Source organism: Sinohyriopsis cumingii, unplaced genomic scaffold (assembly GCF_028554795.1).
Source record: "Sinohyriopsis cumingii isolate HCF-2022 unplaced genomic scaffold, ASM2855479v2 utg002052l, whole genome shotgun sequence".
In the NCBI taxonomy this organism is placed as follows: Eukaryota; Metazoa; Mollusca; class Bivalvia; order Unionida; family Unionidae; genus Sinohyriopsis; species Sinohyriopsis cumingii.
The window spans coordinates 56,301-79,096 of NW_028316115.1; the positions used below are offsets into that span (position 1 = coordinate 56,301).

At 41.6% G+C, this 22,796-nt stretch overlaps 1 protein-coding gene across 2 annotated transcripts in view; it reads left to right on the forward strand.

Moving 5' to 3' along the window:
- The window catches only part of LOC149771197 (calcium-activated chloride channel regulator 1-like), a 61,951-nt gene that overhangs the window by 34,768 nt on the left and 4,387 nt on the right, over nucleotides 1-22,796 (forward strand). For both annotated transcript variants that reach the window (XM_089948738.1, XM_089948737.1), the window contains exons 12-13: nucleotides 19,782-20,237; nucleotides 22,510-22,578. In XM_089948738.1, coding sequence (XP_089804864.1) covers nucleotides 19,782-20,237; nucleotides 22,510-22,578 — 525 coding nt within the window. The remainder of the gene's footprint in view (nucleotides 1-19,781; nucleotides 20,238-22,509; nucleotides 22,579-22,796) is intronic.

Consider the following 22,796-nt stretch of genomic DNA (forward strand, 5'->3'; position numbering starts at 1 on the left):
TTTCGGACATTTCTGCAAAATCCAAAAATATGAGATAACGGAATTGCACAGGAAAACTCTTCATCTTCGCTCAGCATTGCTCGACGAGTGGCAAAACCCAAGTTGAAATCTTCATTCATTGACGCAACTGCATCCCCAGCCGCATTCATCCTCACATTTCTGTGTTCTGGATGATTAGATGTGTCTTTTGCAAACATCATTGTTGGACCAGCTGATCTTGTGTAATCATCAGAATATCTTGCAAGACCGAGTATTGTCGTGGCAACATCGACATTGTCCAAACACGACTCAATATCTTTTCCATCAATCGAGTATGTGGCTTTGCTAAATAACGCCATCACACCATTATTAACAAAACCAACACGATCGCCTATTCCGTATCCGGTATCATCCGCTTTTAAGATTCTACCTGTGACCTCAATAAAGGCCTCACAAGGCAGAAAATATCTACTTGTGTCGTGAATTTGAAATTCAATTCTCCCCCGCGCGTTAGGTGTTTTTGCATCATAAGAATAAAATTGATAATCGCGCAAGGATTCATCCTTTCTGACTGGTTTAACCATATCAAATGCTACGTTGGATATGCGTTGAAACATCTTATTGTAATACATTATTATCTAAAACGAAGACCACTTGCCGCTACTAAACTTGAAGCTATATTTTTTTCTATTTCTTTGGAAGGTATCAGTGACGCTAGTTTTTGATTCGCAGTTTCATTTATTATTTTGCTAACATTTGCAGGCATATCCGCGGTGTTTGGTAATTTTACCGGCGGAGGCTTTCTGCGTATTAATCGTGATAGTCTGTCCTTGATCGCCGTGAACGCCTTACCGGCGGCTTCACCGATTACACCAGAAGCTTTGTCTTTGATAACATCAATAGCTTTTGACGATAATTGTTTTGCAATTGGTCCCGCCTTTGGAGCTATTCTTGTAAACAATCCTTGAACAACATTTCCAAGTCCATCTCCGTAATATGCACTGTAAACAGGATATCGCGAATTTACCACTCTCTCTCGTCGGGTCATATGATGAGAGTCATGTATGATCATTTTATTTAATTAGTTATATCTCTAATCGACTTTCAATCGCGGCGACTTTCAATCGCTGTCCACGAGTTCATCAATAAGTTCTCGATAGATGTAAGTATCCATGATGCCGCCGCGAAATAGTCGCTGACAGATATCAGCCGCTTCATTAATTATTTCCGGAGAGTTATTTCCAGCTCGTTTTCCTCCGATGAGAACTTCTAGCCGTGATACATCATTGAGAACATTATCAGGGCAAACAGCTAGACCAGATCCGGTTTTTGGTTGTTGTTCTACAATTCTTGGGGCTAAAACATCTTGCGGTAAACTTTCAGGAGATGTTGTTAAACCAATTATCGGCGACCTAGTTGGCTCGGATTTTTGACGACGTGGACTTTGTTCAGATGCAACCTCATATTCACTTAACGGGACTAGGTCAGTATCTATTATCCTCCGCCGTTGTTGTTGTAAAGGTGTGGAAGGTTTCTGCTGGGAGGATTCTAGTTGTTTTACCTCCTCGTGATAAGCTTCTCTTACTTCTTCAAGGAGACCTCTGTATTCTAAATCATCATCTCTGGCTTGTTTTTTGTTTTTATATATGCGATATATCCATTTAATAAAATTATCATCATTCACGTTTTCAGAACCGTGTCTTAATATACTAGGTTTATTAAACATACCAATTAATATTTTTCTGGGCAATTCTCTTCTTGGAGTATTTCTAATATCTTCAACAAACCCTTCTCTAAATTTTGCAATCAGTCCAATATTTTCCTTTATTGGTTTGGTCGCGAGTTGAGCACGAATTTGCCCAATACCTTCAAGTATTTCTCTGACGGCGGATGGAGGCTGAGCTGTTGGATCTCGTAAAATCTTTTTTGTTTGTTTGGTTCTTCTAGCAATCTTTTCAGTCCGCTCAGCAGTTTGTTTTAGCACTGGAAGAATACCCGGTTTTGTTATATCTGTTGGATCTCCCAGTAAAGCTTCTCTGGTGACCGCCGCAGCTTTTTCAGTAGCTGTTGTAACGGGTTTAAATAATTCTTCTACACCTGTTGCAAATTCAACTTGTGCTTGCTGCCGTGCTTGTAATTTTTCTCTGACACTATCTCGCACAGGAAGAAATTTTTCAATCGCCGCTAGTCGCTCTCGAGCTAGTCTAACAGAATGTGCTTCTCCGATGTTGGCCATTATTGTTAACTTAAATTTTTAATTCCACTGCTACGTTATTTAGTTAAGAGCAGCAGAGGGGGCGCTAAATCAGATGGTTTTATTATGTAATCTGTACAGCAATAACGTTTCCAAGATTAGATTATAAGATTAAACCTGTTATTTTAGTAAATAGACACCTTTATTAGATTATAAGATTAAACCTGTTATTTTAGTAAATAGACACCTTTATTGTCATTGTTACTAAAATAAGGGTTTGTTTTCCAAAATAAGACTTATTTTTTGTAAATGGATTGATAGAGATGATTTCAGGCGGAAAAACCTTGTGAGATTCGCCCCCTCTGCTGCTACACCCTTTATATATACACTGGTCTGCCATGGATATAAAGTGGTCAATGGTGTTTAAAATGTAGTCATTTGACTTTTCGCAAGTCAAGATGAAACGATATCATCAATTCGCATCAATTCGAGAAGAAAGAAGAAGAAAGTAAGAGGCAGAACCGTGATTTATCGCCTCGTACAATAGCTGAAGTCTTGGCACAAATTCATGCCAGTGATTTTGAAGATGACATGAGTGAACCAGATCCAGCGATTCTATACTCAGTCAATGTTCATCACCCTTAGTAAACCCTGAAAATTACTACTACATTCGAGAGACGAAAAAGCGCTCGTCTAGAAAATTTAGAACGACTGCGTACACCTACTCGGTGAAGATTAAAAATTTCAAGACCAACGTACCCTTGGAGAAAACAGAGGGCTTCATCACCGAGGTGTGAGATTCTTTGTTAACCACACTGAAACAGCAATGTCAAGCCAAAGAAGACGATCGCTTGAGACTTTCCATTCATCACGACAGTTTGAAGTCCCCAGTCTGGATCGAGTTTAGCAACCCAGCAGAACTGACGCCTTCCAAAGTCATGGACAAGATACAACACGTGCAACAATCCAATGACCAATTTCACATCACCGATGGAAAAGCGACACTGTTCATGACCCACGTTTCTCTCCCCCAGGGGACCGAACAACGCACAAAGGTGTTATTGGTGGAGGACCTTCGCAGCATTAAGCGTAGTCTCGTCCAAATTAACAACTCTCAAGACCACATGTGTTTAGCCAGGGCTATCGTGGTTAGACGAACGTATGCCGACAAGAACGACACGGCAGAATGGAAAAGGGGCTGGGAGAACATTTAAAAATCAAACCGAGCAGAACTCCTGTTACAACAAGCTGGCCTGTCCAAAGACACACACTGTGGCATTCCTGAAATGCAAAAATTGCAAGATGTCCTAGCTCCACGCTACACCTTGAAAGTGCACCCTCAAGAAGTGCGCGGGCCACTGTTGTTTTGACGCAAAGATTTCCAAGACGGAAAATACATTCACATTTATTATCACGATGAGCATTTTAATGCCATTACCAGTATCACTGCATTCCTGGGATACGGTTATTACTGTGAGAAATGTGACTATGGCTATAACAATTGAGAACAACACAAACATTGTGGATCGAATTGCTCAGGATGTTTGGTCTCTCAACCCTGTCTGGACGAAGGACAAGAACGAGTGCATTGCTCTGCTTGTCAGCGCACGTTTGTCAGCCCTGCCTGTTACCAACAACATTTGAAGACACAAGGTTCACAGCAGAAATGTGCTTGTCAAATCTTGAGATTGTGTCTTACGTGTGGACAAGGCATACTTACCAATGATGCCAAGGCACACGTATGTTCAGGAAAGAAGCGATGTCACATTTGTCACCAAATCGTGGACTTGGAATACCAATGCTACATTCAAAAATACCAACCCCAACAGGAAGATGATGACCACAAGAAGAAAGGCAATTTCATCTTTTTCGATTTTAAATGCTTGCAAGAGACCGGCATTCACATTCCTCATTTCTGCGTGGCTCATAGAGCTTGCGAGAAGTTCATTCAAGAGCCTATCTTTAGTCATTGCCCTCACTGGAATTCTGGAGGACGTGAAAAAAAATCTTTCGGGGACCGAACACGTTAGCCGAATTTGCTCAATGGATCTTAGACCCCATCGACGAGACGTGGAGCCAGCAGGACATTGCACGTTACGGAGATTGTCATCGCCATGCCACGGTGATGGCTCACAATTTCTCCGGATACGATCGACAGTTTCTTCTCAGATACTATACGGAACAAGGCACCGAACGTCCTAAAGTGACTTTGAACGGAGCCAAAATCATTTCCATGCAAGTGGGACAAGTACATTTTAAAGGTTCGATGAGTTACTTGACCATGCCTTTGAGCCGAATACCTAAAACGTTTGGAATGACAGAAATGGCCAAAGGTTACTTTCCACACTTTTTCAATACCCAAGCCAATCAACATTCCGTTCTATCCCATTTGCCTGAGGCTGACGATTACGATCCCGACAACATGCGTACCGAACAACGAGAAGCCTTTTACGCTTGGTACCAGGCTCACGCCTCGGACCACGTCGAATTTCAATAAGAAATGTTAAAGTATTGTCGTTCCGACGTGGACATTTTACGGCGTTGCTGTGGAAAATTTCGAGAACTGTTCATGGAACACGGATGGGTCGATCCTTTTAAAGAAGCCTGCACCATTGCCAAAGGGTGTTCCTTAGTGTACCGCCAACGATTCATGTCTGAAAACACCGTGGCTGTCATCAGCCCTCAAACGACCAACTTTGTCAAACGTCAATGCTCGGTCAAAGCCCTACGCTGGTTGCATTACTTGTGCGACAAGGAAGACAAATGGATTCAGCACGTCCGCAACGGAGGAGGCGAAAAGACCTTAGGAACGTATTCGGTAGATGGCTGGGACTTAGAAAACCCCAAGATCGTGTACGAGTTTAACGGTTACTTATTTCACAGATGTCCCGTCTGTTACCCTGAACGTGGCACTAAAAATCAGTTTTTACAACGAACCATGGAATACTTGTACCAGACCACTTGTCAGCGACGCTTGAAGTTAGAACAGCAAGGATACCAAGTGGTGGAAATGTGGGAACACGAGTACGATCACCGTTTGAAAACCGATCCCGAGTTTAAACGCATCGTAGAAAGTTACAAATTGAGTGACCCCTTGAACCCCTCGGAACAGTTTGTACGGAGGAGAAGAAATTAAATACTTGGAGAAAGGAGAAGAAATCAAATACTTGGACGTGTGTTCACTGTATCCCTACGTGTGCAAATATTGTTGCTTTCCTGCAGGGCACCCACAATTATTGACGGAACACATCGACCTGAAAAACATTCGACAATACGAAGGCTTGATCAAGTGCAAAGTCTTCCCTCCCATGGACTTGTACCATCCCGTCTTACCTCACCATTTGCAAGGCAAACTGATGTTTCCCTTGTGCCGTACTTGTGCTGAAACGTGCAACCAAGACCAGCCTTGTCAGCACACCCAGGAAGGAAGCACCTTGACGGGGATGTGGGTCAGCGTGGCATTGTTCAAAGCTCTAGAGCTGGGATACCAGCTGTTAGAAATATACGAAATTTACCTCTTTCCCAAGACACAACACTACCACAAGGGTGACCCAACTCAGAAAGGCATTTTCGCAGACTACGTGGATGCCTTTTTGAAACTGAAACAAGAAGCCAGTGGCTATCCTTCCTGGTGTCACATTCCCGCAGATCAAAAGTTATTCAAAGAGAAATACTGGGAGCAGGAAGGTATCACTTTAGACCACATCGAGAAAAACGAAGGCAGGCGACCGTTTGCCAAAGTGATGTTAAATTGCTTGCGTGGTAAAATGGCACAACGACCGTGTTTACCCAAGACTGAGTATTTGAACAGAACCTTCCCGTTACTTCCAGATGATTCACGACAAAACCAAATACATGAAACACGTGGAGGTCGTTTGTGAGGATTTGATCTTAGTCATTTACGAAGAAGATCTGGACTTTGTACAAGCCGACGAATTTGGAAATGTCATCATTGCGGCTTACGTGACAGCCCATGCTCGCTTAAAATTGTACGAAGCTTTAGCACTGTTAGGGGATCGCGTCCTGTACTTTGATACAGACAGTTGCATTTACCTTGATCGCCCGGGTCAACATCACCTTAACATCGAAGGAGATTTTTAAGGAGCCTGGACAGACAAGCACCCCGACGAAAAGATTTTAAGTTTCGCTTGTGACGGTCCTAAAAAGTACGGCTACGAATACCGGGAAAAACAAGGAGAAGTGCACACGGAGTGTAAAGTGAAAGATTGACAATTAAAGTGATCACCTACCAACCGCACAAGATTGTATGTTTACCCACTCACCAAATCGTCAGTCGATCCCTGAAAAAAGTCTATCAAATCGTGTACCAGAAGCGAGTGCGTCTTTCCAATCACTTCACTTTGCCGTATGGACATGTCGGTATAAAAAACTGGTTGTGAGAGGATAGCCACCAACCAGAAGGATGACTTCGCCACCGCAAGAATCGAGTGAGAAACCCAATGAGAACCCCAAGTTCAAACCCTAACATTTTCCGGTCTTCTTACCTTACTATTGTGATTGTGCCCATCGATTGGAAACGTTTCAAAAATGGCCCACGGATATGGAAGGATTACCTATTTCGAATGTTTTAGCTAGAACAGGATTTGTCTACTTGGGACCTGAGACTGGATTTGGATACGAAGTACAGTGTTTCAGTTGCGGCCTGAAGTTACGAATGGATCTATGTATCTATAAAGATTCAGCTATTCTGGAACATACTCGATGGTCTCCGCATTGTCCTTACCTTTCTATGGCTTTCCACCCATCACACTACGGTACAATTATGACGATACCTTAGAGAAGGTAGTACCGTTGTACAGGAAGAAAAAAATGAAAACTTCCAAAACTAGACATAAAAAAGGAACGATGTACAAGCTTGAGACTTGAATGCGACTAGTATAAAAAGGGACAATATGCAAGATCGATAGTTTATTGTGACTACCAAGACCAAGCGAACAAGATGAATCCTTTGAAAGAGAGATCATTCAAGTTCGGTGATTGTAAAAGAAATTTACCTTCCCATAGTGTGACTAGTAGTGGATAGATAAGACCCATGCATTGCGACGAAATATGTCCGGAAGGAAACTGTAAGTGTCCATGCGGTTACCATAGTAATTGCGTAGCAGACTACGATCCTGTGTCTTGCGATGAGAGCGATGCTGTACGCTGTCACCTCAGTGATGCAGGAAAGGATCATGGGAACTTTGTTCTCACTACACCTACTATAGAGAGTGATGCTGTGCGTATCAAACCTGACGGATGCGAAAGCGATGCCACTCCTTATCGTGGACACTTTACTGGTTTTCATTGGATGTCGACCATCACGTCTACCACTGGATGTCATCCAGCCCTGAGCAATCTTCCGTCTATGTCACCCTACCCTCATCGAAACGAACCTGTGAAATACGAATCTTCGTTCCCTGTGCGTTTGCCTGAATACTGCAACTTTGAAAATCATTTTCAACCGTTCATTGGAAAATGACCTAAATATCTGGGAGGACCGACACCCGAAGAATTAACCAGAGCCGGATTTTTCTACTTGGGTGTCACTTCACCACTGGGAACAACAAGATTCGACCTATCTGGAACATGCTCGCTGGTCTCCCAATTGTCACTATTTACCTTTGGTGGGACGATATCAGTAATCCCTGAACGGATACTTTACAAGAGAACATTCTTGGTTTGCCTGTGGTGTTGAGAGAACGCATTTACCGAGAACTGGACAAAATACAAGTGAAACCTAAAGAACAATTGCATCCGTTACATCACCGCTGTTTAAATCACTGGTACGTGAACGCTATAAAAGGACTGATTCAGTTGAAAGTGTTCCATTGGTCAGACATTCATCAACTACCCCTTGGTTCAAAGGACTGGTTTGTTATTGATGATTCTATTTGCTACCAGTTAGACTTACTGCAGCAAATTCCAGAGGAAGAGTTAGAGAGTTACCAAAATCTTTTACACAATGTCACCTTAGTGAAAGAGGAAACTTCTGAACGAATTGTGATGTGCAAGTTAGTGACTAAACTATTTAGATTCGCCACTGGAGTAAAATCATCTCTGGGCAGACAGTACACTTATTGTCTCAGACAAAAGGGAGTTTTAGTATGACCTAATCATGGATACTTTACATGAGAACATTCGTGGTTTGCCAGTGGAGTTGAGAGAACGCATTTACCGAGAACTGGTCAAAATACAAGTGAAACGTAAAGAACAATTGCATCCGTTAGGTCACCGGTGTTTAAACCACTGGTACCTAAATGCTATAAGAGGACTGATTGATGAGAAAGTGTTCCAGTGGTCAGACCTTTTTAAACACTTCTAAGACGAGAAGGATCAACATGTTCATGATTTTCGTTACTTCGAGATACACCTACTTCAACGAATTGAGGAAGAAGAGTTGGAAGATTACAAAAATCTGTTACGCAACATATGCTTAGTGGAAGAGGAAACTTCTGAACGAACTCTGAACTGTAGGTTAGTGCTTGGAGCATTTAGATTTCCAACTGGAGAACGAATGTCTCTGGGCAGAAAGTACATTTATTGCTTCCGAAAAAAGAGGGTATACAAACAGGTTGCTACGTCACGGCTTTTATCAAAAGTGATTCAACAGACTCCGTGGAAGGAACTCAATGACTCTGTTCAAACCGTGGAAGACTACCAACACGTAGTACAACAACTGTATCCATTAACTTTTGGTCGACGTGTTGTGTGTGTCTTAGTGACTTTTATCTGGAATTTCGTTTATCAGCCGATTCCTTGTGGACTCTTTACCAACAGTACTTACCACCCAATCAAACATGAAAGTGGTGCCTTTAAATGGTCACGAGATACTCATTTTGCTCAAAGCCTTGCGTTTTCATGTGGATACTTCTCAACTCTACGGGAAAAAAAGATTCGTCAACTTTTAGGTACCGAAGAGGTGTATGATGATGTGTGTGTAGCTTGTGACTTACACCCCCAATTGGATAGATGTACGTGACTGGAAAAAATGGGGTTTTGAGGCTTGGACCCAAGAAGTGGCCCAGTATGCTCAAGAGTTGTGACCCTTCCTTCCAACGTACAAGGAAAAAAGTCACTTTTCAATCTGTGTTAGTGACAGTACCAGAAGAACCCGTCATGGACATTCCTAAAAGACCATTTCGGGAAGAAACTTGTGTGACATTACCCCCTGTAGAACCTGTAAAAACATTACGCCTTGTCCCTAGGACATCTTGGTTACCCAAAACATGTTGTACAGAGACTTGTTTCTATTCCACTTTGATCGTTTTAATGTGCATTTTATCGTTGTACTTAACCCTTTGGCTTTTACGTATTTTAGTCTTTCGTGTTTATTTTTAAAACATCAGTAAACGTGTCTTGAAAAAGTATAAAAACTCTTGTCTTGTCTGTTTTCGTGTCACAAGTAACATTCCTGACACTATGGCTACCTCTGCTGTCTCTGCTCCCTCTTCCTCCACTTTCAAAGTCATCGACGAACACTTAGATCGTGCCAGTTGGGAGGCTTTGTATCTTCGCCATCCCTTTAACATGCTCATTGCTGGACCTAGCGGTTCAGGCAAAACCGAATTTGTCAAACGTTTGATCGAACATAAACATCATTTAATCGATCGTCCACCTCACCGAATCGTGTGGTGTTACAAAGAGTGGTAATCGGCGTACAGCCTCTTGCGAGAAAGTCAAGGCGATTCCATCGTGTTTGTGGAAGGCATTCCTAAAAAAGACGACGGAATTGTGTCTGACCCCCGTCAAACCCATTTGGTCATTTTCGACGACATGTTAGGAGAAGACGAAGAAGACATTAAACTTTGGTTTACGCGCAAAGGGCATCTTCGTAATACCAGTGTCATTTACATCACTTCAAATTTGTTTGAACAAAGTAAAGGACATCGCACTTTAAGTCTCAATGCCCATTACCTGGTCTTGTTTAAAAGCCCTCGAGATAAATCGCAAGTGCAAGTCTTAGCCAAACAGTTAGGAACGCCTTGGCTAACTCATGCGTACGACGATGCCACTCAAACTCCACACACCTATTTACTCGTCGATTTTAAACCCACTACCCCTTATTATTTGCAATTTCGTACCCATTTGTTTCACCACTGGTGTCAGGACGGAGGGTGTGTCCTGTACATGTCTCCGTCCTCGACTTAACCCAAAAAATCTATAAAAACCTCGGACACTTTTCGTCTGTCTCACACAACGTCAACATGATGTCCCTTCAGTCTCATCTTCCCGTCAAATTGATTCGTGCCTTGTATGGCATCAGTCGCGAGAAAAATCCACAAATACGTGCTCGTGTCTTAGAAGCCAGTCTCAAAGAAGTCTTACGATGGTTTACGGTGACAGCAGGTCAATTACTGAAAGTCGTCATTCAGATTCCTCATCAAACCAAACGCTTTTTTGAGAGAAACAAAGTAGCTTTGACCCAACTGGCCGATCCCCGCACTGACACTCAAACCAAAAAGCAAATCATTTCGAAACCTGGAGGGAGCGGTACTGTAGGAGGTGTCATCATTCGCTCCCTCTTAAAATGGGATCCTGATGCTCCCAATGTTCTCCCGAAGAAAAAAGCCACTCCCAAAAATACCAAACGAAGCCCCAAGAAGAAAAATAACAACGGTGTCAAGACCAGGTCACGACCCAAAAAAAAGAAAAGCCCCCTAAAAAGAAACAGAAAGGTCCCCAGAAAAAGAAAATCTCACAGAAAACAGCTTCTACTCGCAAGAGAGGCACTTCGGCCAGGACGCAACCTTACATTCGCAAACCACGACCTGCAACGACGGTGACCGCATCTCCGGTAGCCTCAGGTTCATCCACTTCTCCGTTGATAACACCATGGAAGCCCTTGTCTCAATGAAGTTCTTCTCCAGTGGTGAAACCCTCCTCTTTAGCTGCAGTGGCAGCCTCTCACAAAGTACCTGCTCCCAAAATCAAAGTCCAAGAGAGATCGGGAATGTTACAGAGTTTACTGGATTTGTCCAAGCAAGAACTGGTTCGATTTAGTCCCCTTCATGACGTGTAATGCCTGTCATCAAGTTAATACGACGCGTACCAGTATAAAAAAGGTCTGCGACAAAGCATGGGTATCAGTGCTTTTGTGCTCCTGAAGACCCTAAGATGTCACCTCCTAGTAAACATCCCTCTTCTGAACCCAAAGGAAAGAAAAGGAAAGGACTGCCTCCTCGTTTAGTCAAACATGGGGACATGTTGTCTATCCTGTCCAAAGCTTCTCCACCCATGCGGGCAAAAAAAACTCATTCAAATGGCCTCCAAAGATGTCATCGATACCGTGTGAGAATGTTGTTTGAACGTCTTGAAAGGCACGATACCTTTGTCGAAACACCAGAAACAATGCTTAGGGAAACATCGTCACGTTCTTCGCTAAATGGTTCAAAAGAAAATTCGCATTCGTCAAAAGAAGATGTTGGTCCAACACGGAGGAATTTTGTCTCTATTGTTAGGACCTTTGCTGAAAGGAGTCTTGGGAACTATGCTGGGAGGACTCGTGGGAGCAAGATAAAAAGGACCTCTGGAGTCCCAAGATCTCAGACGTGACCCTTGACATCGAATGGAAGGACGAAAGCTAGCTTTAGTGCCTTACAAACGATGGATGGAATACCATCGTTTGCAAGAACAACGAACCCCGCATTTGCCTCCCAATCCCAATTTGAGCGAGATGTCCCAGTTACAACACGAGTTGCAGTCATTGATGGATCGCCTCGATTTGTCAAATCACAAAAGTACGGTCAACTCTTGCAACGACTGCAATTCTTTCACCAGAAAGCTTTAGCAGTAAAAGCTCTACCCACTTTGAAAGATTTTAAGACCTAGATGAAAAGTTCTCCAACACTACCAACCCAAAACTACTACTCCCAGTCACCAAGACAGAACAAGGAGAAGAAGAAGGGCATCAAACTCCGCCAGAAAACTTACGCAAGTTAACAATACCACCTACATCGAGAATTGGATGGACTAAAAAGATGATGACCACTCCTTCTTCATCAGAAGAGGAAACGAAGGTGAAGATAGAAGTGAAACAAGATCCGATTACCCCTGTTCAGCCATCATCCTCAACGACACCTATCGCTGGCCGGACACGCAAAGCATTACAAACCAAGAAAATACCACACGAGAAAAAGAGCAGCATCAGCGAAGAGTGGGTGACTTATTAACAAAATAAAAAAATGGAGAAGGTGTTAGCCAGCATTTACTACGATCCATCCCATTCTACAGGTTACGGAGGAGTTCAAAAATTGTATCGTGCTGACAAACCTGAACTGAAAATTCTCCGTTTACCTCAAGTGCAACGATGGTTACAAGAACAAGCTACCTACACTTTACACAAACCTATTCGACGCAAGTTTTCCGGAAGTCGCACCCAACTGGAAGGCATCGATCATCAATGGCAAGCCGATTTAACCAATGTCTGTCATTTGGCCACCTACAATAGCGGGTACAAATATTTGTTTTGTGTCATAGACGCCTTTTCCATATTTGCCTGGGTCGTGCCACTGATTTCCAAATCGAGCAGCGAGTTAGTGCGAGCCCTGTAGCGGGTGTTGAAACAAAACGGTCGCCACCCTCGTCGATGGCAAACGGACAAAGGCACAGAATTTCTGAACCATGCTTTCCAAAAAGAATTAAAGAAACGTGACATTCATATTTTTTTTACCACCAAGAATCCTGAAACCAAGGCTCGCATCGTGGAACATTTTCAACCTGCTTTGAAAGAACGCGTGTGGAAATATTTTACGCATCACCACACTCTCAAGTACATCGACATCTTACCGCAACATTGCTACAAAAGGAGAACCTTTGACAAAATATTCCATTCACCAAAGGAAAAGTCATTTTCGAAAACGGTTCTCTAACGAGTTGTAAGTCATGTATCCAGTGTACCGAGGTGTCGCTCGACAGCGAGGACATGGTTTAGGAGATATGTTAAAATCGGCCTTTCGTTCGGTGGCATCCGTGTTGAAACCGATGGTGACACGAGCACTGTACGCCTTGAAAGATGCCGCACTGACGCAAGGCAAAGAATTTCTCCAAAATGTCATCATCGACAAACAAAACCCTAAAGAAGCTTTCTTGAGAGCAGGCAAAAATGTCTTGTTGCAAACAGGCAAAGACATTTTGGGTCGACGAGAAACTCCTATAAATGTCCTGAATGCTACTGAATCAGGCATTCCCGCTTCCCTGACTCCACAGTAAGGACACGGCAGAAAAAGACGACGAAGAAAACATCCCTTCAGAAGCATTCATACACCGAATGCTAGAAAGGCTAAGAAAAGAAGAACTGCTCGAGACTTAGACATTTATGATTATTAAATTATTGAGAAACAGGAAAATGATGCGCCGAGAGTCTTGCGCCAGTTGCAAGTCGGAACTGGATCTGTTTGCCATGCCACCCACCATGATGACGATGCAAGAATCTCAGTGGGTCGAATTTCATCCCGTCTCCTCTTTGACGGATTCAGCTCCCATTGAGTTTGATATGAAAGGTCAGCCCAAATATTACATTGATCTGAATAGCAGTTACCTGTACTTGAAAGTCAAAGTGATCAAAACGGACAACACTAATACAGAAGCCGATGCTAGAGTAGCTCCTGTCAACAATTTCATACATTCCTTGTTCAGTGAGGTGGACTTGTACTTGAATAACAAACTGGTCAGCAGCAGCATGGATACTTACCCTTATCGGGCGTACCTGGAAAATCTCTTGACGTACGGAAAAGAAGCCAAGAATACTCATCTGGATGCCTACGTGGTATGGAAACCTGACACAGCGGGTGAGAACACGTTTAACGACAAAGGCCTGACAGCAGATGACGATCCTCACAATGTGGGGTTTAATGACTGTCGTAAGAAAATTATGCAAGGACGTAGTTTAGAAATGTTGGATCGTTTGCATTTGGACATATGGATACAAGAAAAGTATTTGCTGAACGGAGTGAATATCCGCCTGAGACTGAATCTTAGCAGTGCCGCTTTCCATTTGATGGCCAATGCCAACGAATACAAAACTATCATCCAAGAAGCCAGGCTCTTCCTGTGGAAGTGTTACCTAAAATCGGAAATGACATCAGTCACACTTTGAGCAGAACGACCGCCAAGTATCCGATACGAAGAGTGGAAGTGAAAACGTTCACTATTGCTACTGGACAGCGATCCATGATCGAAGATCATCTATTCCAAGGACATTTACCCTAACGTTTGATCATTGGCTGCGTCAAGAATTCAGCCTTCAATGGACTTCACAACGAAAACCCTTTTCAGTTTCAACATTACAACTTAGCCAAAATCGAAGTCAGTCGCGATGGCAAGACACTGTGTACCAGACCCTTTGAGCCTAAGTTTGGTGACAGGAATTATTTGAGATCGTACTTGTCCCTGTACGAAGCCACCGGACAATTAGGGACCAACACCAGTCACGGTATTTCGTACGACGATTATGTAGGAGCTATGCTTTGTGGGCTTTTGACTTCACTCCAGACCAAGGCAGCGACGAGGGACATTTTTACCCTATAAAATCCGGTCAGATTCGTGTGGAACTTCAGTTTGCGAATCCACTACCCCCAGATAACAGTGAACGTCATCCTGTATGCCGAATTCGATAATACCTAGAAATCAACAGTCTGAGAGAAGTCATTCTAGACTATTAGAAGCCATGGAAGACTGTTATTCCTATTTACATAGTGGAGAATCTTTGGACATGGAATGTGAGGAGACCATAAAAGGAGAACCCCACGACAAAGACGAAGAAGTCATAATGATGAAGTCCCGATTGCCAGAACAAGAACAGCATTTAGTCTCCTGTTTTGCTATATACCTGTCAGAAAACGTTAAGGAATTGATCAAGAAAGATTGCTATGGATGTTAAAACGATCATCCCAGTCAAATTCAACACGATAAATGCTTGATGCTGAGTCAAGAAGAAAAATTAGACGAGTATCTGGAAAAAGCTTGGAGTCTCATCTCGGAAGAAGACGTGTTTCATCGGTGGTATAAAGGCTTGCGTAAATATTCTTGTGCTCCATTAACGCCTCTGGAGATCAGTCGCATCGAAACTCTCTTGGACCAGGGTACGAAGTCGGAGCTAATACCCGTTTACTTGTCAGACTTTTCCAAGAGAAAGTCAGGATCGAATTGATCACTTATTATCACCTGTGAAGAAAAAACCCACAAAAATGGATACCTGGGAACTTGATTACCTTTTGAACCACAGTTCGTACACTGCTTGGAATCCTCTCGTATGTGCAAAAAATAAACTACCTCATCGCAAACCTCAAGACCATCAAGCTTATGTGATCAACACGGCCGACAGTCATCTCCCAGGAACCCACTGGGTAGCTGTCTACTTTCCTCAAGATGGATGTGTGGAGTATTTTGATTCGTATGGATTGCCCCCTTTGGAAGACGATATCATTGACTTTATGAGAAGAAATGCTCAGACAACACGTTTCAATGATGTGAAATTACAAGGCACAGATTCATTGGTGTGTGGACAATATTGTGTGTATTTTCTACATCAACGCAGTCTTGGATATTATTTAGAACATTTAGTGACTTATTTTGATCGTCATTCTTCTAGAAACGATGAGAAAGTAGATCGATGGTTTTGTGACCATTATGGTTATCTTTTGTCTTTAGCTAGGAAACGTAGTGTACATCAATGTCCCAATGACTTCCAACAGTGGAAATCACAATTTCATTCACAACGTTGTCAACCTTGTCCAAAACAGCTAGTTAGTTGAAAAAAATGTTTGTTTGTTGATTGAATGGTTAATTTAAAAAAAAATGTTAATTGTTAGTTGTGAGTTATTTGAATAAAAAAATGTTGTGTTTTGAAGAAAAAAATGCGTTTGTCGTTTGTTTTTTGCCATGGGTATCATGAACCATGCTCTTTGACTTCTCTCTATCCCTCACATCACACTATTTTAGCGTTCCGACTCGAAACCGTGTAGGGATGTTTTCCTTCGCGTCCGCGCTTTTACCATAAAAGTGGGGTCTGACCATTCATTGTTGAGTCATCCTCCTACGAAGATGTGCTCAAGATTAGCCAAGCTGAACGAAGCCTACGTGAATTTTCATCTGGTCATGACAAGTCTGATACCGAGACCTGAAGAGATAGATAATGTCAGAATGTTAAAAGTCACTGAAGACCTGATGGAAGAGCTCTTCAGAGAGGAAATCAAGAAGGAGAAAGAAGAATGGACGGAGAAGTACAGACTACAGAATCAGCAAAGAGAGCAGCAGCAACAAGAGCAGTAGAAACCAGACAGAGGTTTTGTCAACTGCAGTGTCGACAGCAAAGTGTTCTCCTTCTCTTTCCGAAGAAGCAGACCCTATCCTGTGGGAAAGCCTGCCGCCATACGAGGTCGCAGTCTTAGATCATAAAAGATTGCCATAGCTCCTTGTTCACACAAATAAACAGCCCTTTCAGGGCTACCCGATACTCTAGAAAGGAAATACTCATTAAATTGCCAATGGTATGTTAGAAAAAATAGAAGTGCGTCTATAAGCACATTATTTGTTAATCTTGGTTAGAAAGTGTGACTCTAAGTCCTTCGTTTCCGTCGCTTGTCAAAAGAAATGTTCAATGAGTGATTGTCAGTAAAACAAGTAAGTGAGTGTTTCTTTTAGGTCCGCGCGTTTTTAGTGATAATATGGATAATGTAAGAATTGGGTGTTAAGGGATGTTTTCCTTCACGTCCGTGCTTAAAGTATTTATAGGAAAACGCTCGGCAGTCTGGCTACCCATCGTTGACCTGTCAACATTAAAGAATGAACAGTAGAATAGAAAAACGTATTGAACTTCAGATGTGCCTGGAATATGCCAGGCGCTTGTTGGACGAGCTGGCCATGGAGGCTATAGCAGAGCAAGCTAGGATAGAGGAGGAAGAGGAATAAAAGAAGAGGAAAGAAGAGGAGGAAAAGAAGGAGGACATAGCAGAGGAAGCAAAAATAGAAGAGGAGAGAAAAAAGAAAGACGAGGAAAAGAAAAAAGCTATATTATCTCATCTCATGATGAGAGCTCTGTGTGAGGTTAAGCCAGAGGCAAGGACGCCTCCGCAGAGGCAAGCACTGGGCACTATACCAACACAACAGTCTCTACCAGTACCACCGCCAGTAGCATTACAGGTGCGTGCAGAGAATATAAGGAGACCCCAACATCCTAGAGTATGGAATAGAAGAAGAGAGAGGGAAGTTTTGACAATCTCATAGACAGAACATTGGGAGAGTGAAGCCAATCAACCTCCCTCTGCGCTCCCGACAATAAGAGTGAATTGGGAGAACGATTGGAGCCGTCGATGTGTCTGCGGTGCCAGGCCGGGGAGATGTAGGCATTAGCCAGGTGCATCTGAAGTTAGAAAAAACAGCCCTTCTCAGTGCTAGCCAATACTCTAGGAAAGAGAAACTTTTCAAATTGCCAATTGGTGTAAATATGGAGTAGTGTGAATATAAACACTTACTCCTTTACTAATGATATTGTGTGTGTGTGTTTGTGTGTGTGTGTTTGTGTGTGTGTGTGTATGGGTGTGTTTGTAAGCGCTCACGTACGTTTGTGTGGATAGTATATTATTACGGTTTGTAAGCACTCGCGTACGTTTGTGTAGATAGTAGAGTGTGTGCTTAGTTTAAACTTACTTTCTGTGTGGATAGTAGATTTTGGGTTTAATTTGGCTTCTCCGTTTGTGTGGATAGTAAGTTTGGGGTTTGTTTATGCTTCTCCGCGAGTGTGGAGAGCATAGTTTGGGTTTGATTTTTGCTTCTTCGCGTGTGTGTGGATAGTAGATATCGGATTTGACTAGTAGATAATATGAGAAGAGAAAAATAGGGACGTTTTCCTTCACGTCCGTGCTTTACATAAAAACTCAAAGCGTTCGTTATTCTCGCCATTCTACGAAATAAGCGAGAGACGATGGCAGGAGTGACTGATTTATTTAATAACTTGAGAGATAGCTATTTCTGGATAATGAATGGAACTTACGTGATGGAAAAGTTAGAAAAGGAATTAAAGCATGATGGCAGTCGAGATTATATGACCAGTTTGAAAATAGCTACAGACCTGGTGCAATGAATGACTGAGGAAGAAGTGGAAAGAATAAGAGGATTGATTGACCCACCTTATTTGAGAGTGGGAAGTTTAAAGAAAGCCCTGCATCATGTCATCCAAGTCAGGTGCTTCCATGAAGACAGCTTTTATTGGACCAACTGGTGGTACGTAAAGTGGGGTCTCAACCAGCTGATAAAAGCAGAAGAACTCGTCAGAAAGTAAATGAAGGTAGAAGTGAAGAAGATAAAAGAAAAATGGAGTAAAGAAAGAAAGGAAGAAGATAATATGAAGAAGAAAGAGGAGTTTGAAAGACTGAATAATAATTGGATGAAGATACAAGAGAAGTTTAGAACATTGGGTCATCCAGACTGGATTCAAGAGTTGGAAAAGGAGAAGAAGAAAGGAATAATTGGGAAAGTGATGAAATGGATGAAGAAGTGGAGGAAATAGAAGAAGAACCCAAAGGCCCTTTTCAGGGCCCCTTATTGCCATCGAAAAGAAATGACTTTCTTGCCTAACCCCAAAATTTTTTAAAATGTCGTATCAGTGTTTGTCTCTTGTCTGTGTTCTCTCTGTACACCCTGCGCTTTGTTCAGTCCTGTGACGTCACCTTCCCAAGTTGCTACATTGTTATCAACCTCCCCTACTGTGACGTCAGACGCTATCTTTCCCTTGTCCCTTTACAGGTTCAATACTTTTTGGTCCCTGTATAGTCCCACCCATGATAAATTTCCCATTTTAAATTTCCCATTGTCCCTATATCGTCCCAGGGTGTGTGTCTGTAATGTATTTTCCCACTGTCCCTATAAATCTTGTCCCTATATCGTGCCGGGGGGTGCGTCTGTAATGTATTTTCCCATAGTCCCCCTATCGTCCCACTTCACTATTCGCGTGTTCTCTCTGTTTGGGAGAGTTGTGACCTAGCCATTAAAGTAGTTAGATCAAACCTTTGTTTTGTATTAATCAGAAAGACATAACATTAAGGTGCGCCAATTTACGTACTGGCGACGATTTTTGCGCGTCAAATCGGAAAAGTTTGCATATTTGACGCATGATGCATGAGTAGATAAAACACACACACACACACACATATATATATATATATATGTGTGTGTGTGTTTCAGGGTTCGACAGCAGACTATACTGTATCTTGTATTGAGTGGTCGCAAATCTCATATCTGTAGATTTATTTAGCACTGATTGAATTCAAATGTTGACAAATGTAAATGATAAATGATATGAGTTATTGATTCATTTATTTATTATTTAGTACTTTAAGTCGGAAATTAATAGTTGCATATCATAGTCTTACCGTGGAAAGCAGTTTAATAATTTGCGTAGATGTCTTAGTGGAGCAAGTGATAGTGAATTAAGTATAGTATCTTTACCGCCGTTACATACATACATACATACATATATATACACACACACACACACACACACATATATATATATATATATATATATATATATATATATATATATATATATATATATATATATATATATATATATATATATATATATATATATATATATATATGATTTTAGCCCAATATTACGAAGTAAGAGCCTCAAACAGTACCAATACTCTTATCAACGACTTTGACTCGGGTACGCTTCTCAACACCAGTGACATAATACCCAAGACCTCTGGCGAGACTGAAAAGTTGGCATTTGAAGGAAGCAAACCTGGATCCAGTAAGGACGAAGCGATTTGGTATGTTGCCATCCGCGCTGTGGATGAAAATAACAACAAAGGAAGCGTGTCTAACATCGTAACTCTCGGAAGAGCTGCTTCCTTCAGCATCACAGAGAACTTTACAGTGGTTGTAGTAGTAAACCCTGACCCCAACAGGCAACTGGAACATGAGGTGAACACGTTGAGGACAACAATAATCATTGTCGTTGTCGTGGTAGTTACTGCGTTACTCGGTCTCGTGATTGTTGGATTGTTCCTGTACAAAAAGATAAATAGACCTGGACGAGTGGACATGATTAACAACGGTAAAAGTATAGTACTTACCATCTTCCTTGATATTAATTTTTATTTTTATTGAACGTCCATTAAAGTTGTTATTCCAGCATTTGTACAGTGCAACGTTATCAAAAGGTTTAGCGCACATGAAAACAAAATGCATCTTCAATGAACAAAACAAACAATGATCAGTGTATTGTACGTGTCTAATGTGTTAAATGAATTACCAAGTTAGGGCGCTCTTGAAGATAATTGGCTTTCTGGATAAACTGTGCATCAATTGACACCTCATTTGTTAGTGGCCAACTCATATCTGTAGGAAAATGTAATGAATTTAAATGTGTGGCTATTACTGGACCGACATTGGGACTTTTGACGGTCAGTAGGAGTCATCGAGCGATTCTCGAGTGCAAGGTAGGTAACTCTACCTGCTATATGCACGTACATATTTAATGTGGGCGATGTGAAACTCCTTCTTTAACGGTCGCACGAATTTTGTAATTATTTGAAAAACGACATTTTCTTAGGTGGTATTAGATATAATATGTTGAATGGTGTATTGAAAATGGAAAAAATGATAAAACTTAATTACGATCATGATCTATATTGGCTACTCGGTATTATGCGTTGTTTTCTTATCAGTAGCTTTAAAACTCAGCAGGCAAACAGTATAACCGTGTTTATAACTGCATTATCTTTTCGTCTTATGTGAAAGTCTAATGACTATGGAAAACGCAGTGAACGATACACGGTACTTAAAATAATAACTAAGCCAGCAGACAAACAATGACCTGCGAGAGAGAGAGAGAGAGAGAGAGAGAGAGAGAGAGAGAGAGAGAGAGAGAGAGATGCTGGTGTACACAGGGAAAACGTCAAATTAAGCGCAATAAAGAGTTTAGAACTACTAAAATATATAATAGCCAGATGAATTCATGTGTTAAAAAATCAGACATTTAAAAAATAAGACGGCGTTAAAAATTAGGCGAGGAAGATGGCTTGTGGTTCAAGTTAATAAGCGTTCGAAAACTGGGGGTGGATTGAATGTAAATACAGTGGCAGATGAGCATGTACATTCTATATCCAAATGTATGCAGTGTGCTAGCTTTTCTTTTCGTCCCATAATATCCTAGTTAAGCTCAATTAGACATATACCATAAATAGGTAGTTAGCCTCTAATGCTCTAATTAGACTAAGTGACACACTACCTTAGTTAAGCAAAATTAGACATGGTACCATAGTTAGGCTAAATGAGACATAATGCCTTGTTATGCTAAATGTAACGTCTAATGTACTAGCTAAGCTAAATTAGACAAATACGACCATACGCTACATTAGACATTGAATACCCTAGTTAGGCTAAATTAGACAAATAATACATGGTTAGGCTGTGTTATACATATAATACGTTAATTAGGCTTACATTGGCGTATAATACCCTTGTTAGGCTAAATTAGACATATTATACCCTAGTTAGGCTACGTTAGACAGATAATAAAATAGTTACACTAAATTAGACATATAATACCATAGTTAGGCTACGTTAGACATGTAATACCGTAGTTAGGCTAAATTAGTAATTGAATACCCTCGTTTCTTGTGTGTGTGTTTGTATGTGTGATTTGGATTGTTAACGTAGCTTTAACAATTATATCTTTACGATGTCTGCAGTGTGGCAGTTTGCAGTGATCTCTAGAACTGGGGCATCATGCTGCAGATACGTAGCATCATGTCCCATCCAGTAACATTATCTTGACACCAGGCCTACCTGTCCTAACATTAACCTCTTAAAGATGAGCGCCTAGCGAGGCAGCTGTTTGTGCACTGTTAGTGGAGCTGTTAGTGCCACTTTTATAAGTCTTTGGTATGACTCAGCCGGGGTTCGAACCCGCGACCTTCCCCATCCGATACGGACGCTCTAACCACAAGGCCACCGGAGCGGTCACCCTCGTTTGGTTAAATTAAACATATAATATTCTAATTGCGCGGAATATTCATTTTGTTTATATTACTGCTAAAATTAAAAATGTCTTTCCTTGATGTTAGTGTTTGTTCCTTATAATACTCACTGGTCACCGTGTATTTCAGCATGTTAACTTACAATATATTTTCAGAATTCTTGTTTTAAGGCTCTTAATGTCAGTCAAGATTTTGTCTGTATATATCGCAATATTATAGTAACTCGAGAAAAGTACCGATCCGTGTTATATTGATAGTAATTTTCCGTTAAAAAATGTAGCGGTTATACATTTCAACATTTAATGAACTACATTGATTTTAAAACATGCACTATATTAATTACAGGATCAACAATGAAACCAACCGCACCAACCAGCCATTTTAACTACACTCGGACAGCGTGGGTGACACAAGGTGAATAACGCGCGCGCGCGCGCGCGCGTGTATGTGTGTGTGTGTGTCTGATTTAGATTTTTAACGTAGCTTTAACAATTTTTCAATCATATCGCTACGATGTCCGTTGTGTGGCATTTAATAATGATGTCTAGCACTGGGGCATCATGCCACAGACATGTAGCATGATTTCCCATCCAGTCATATTATCCTGACACCAGGCCGACCAGTCCTAACAC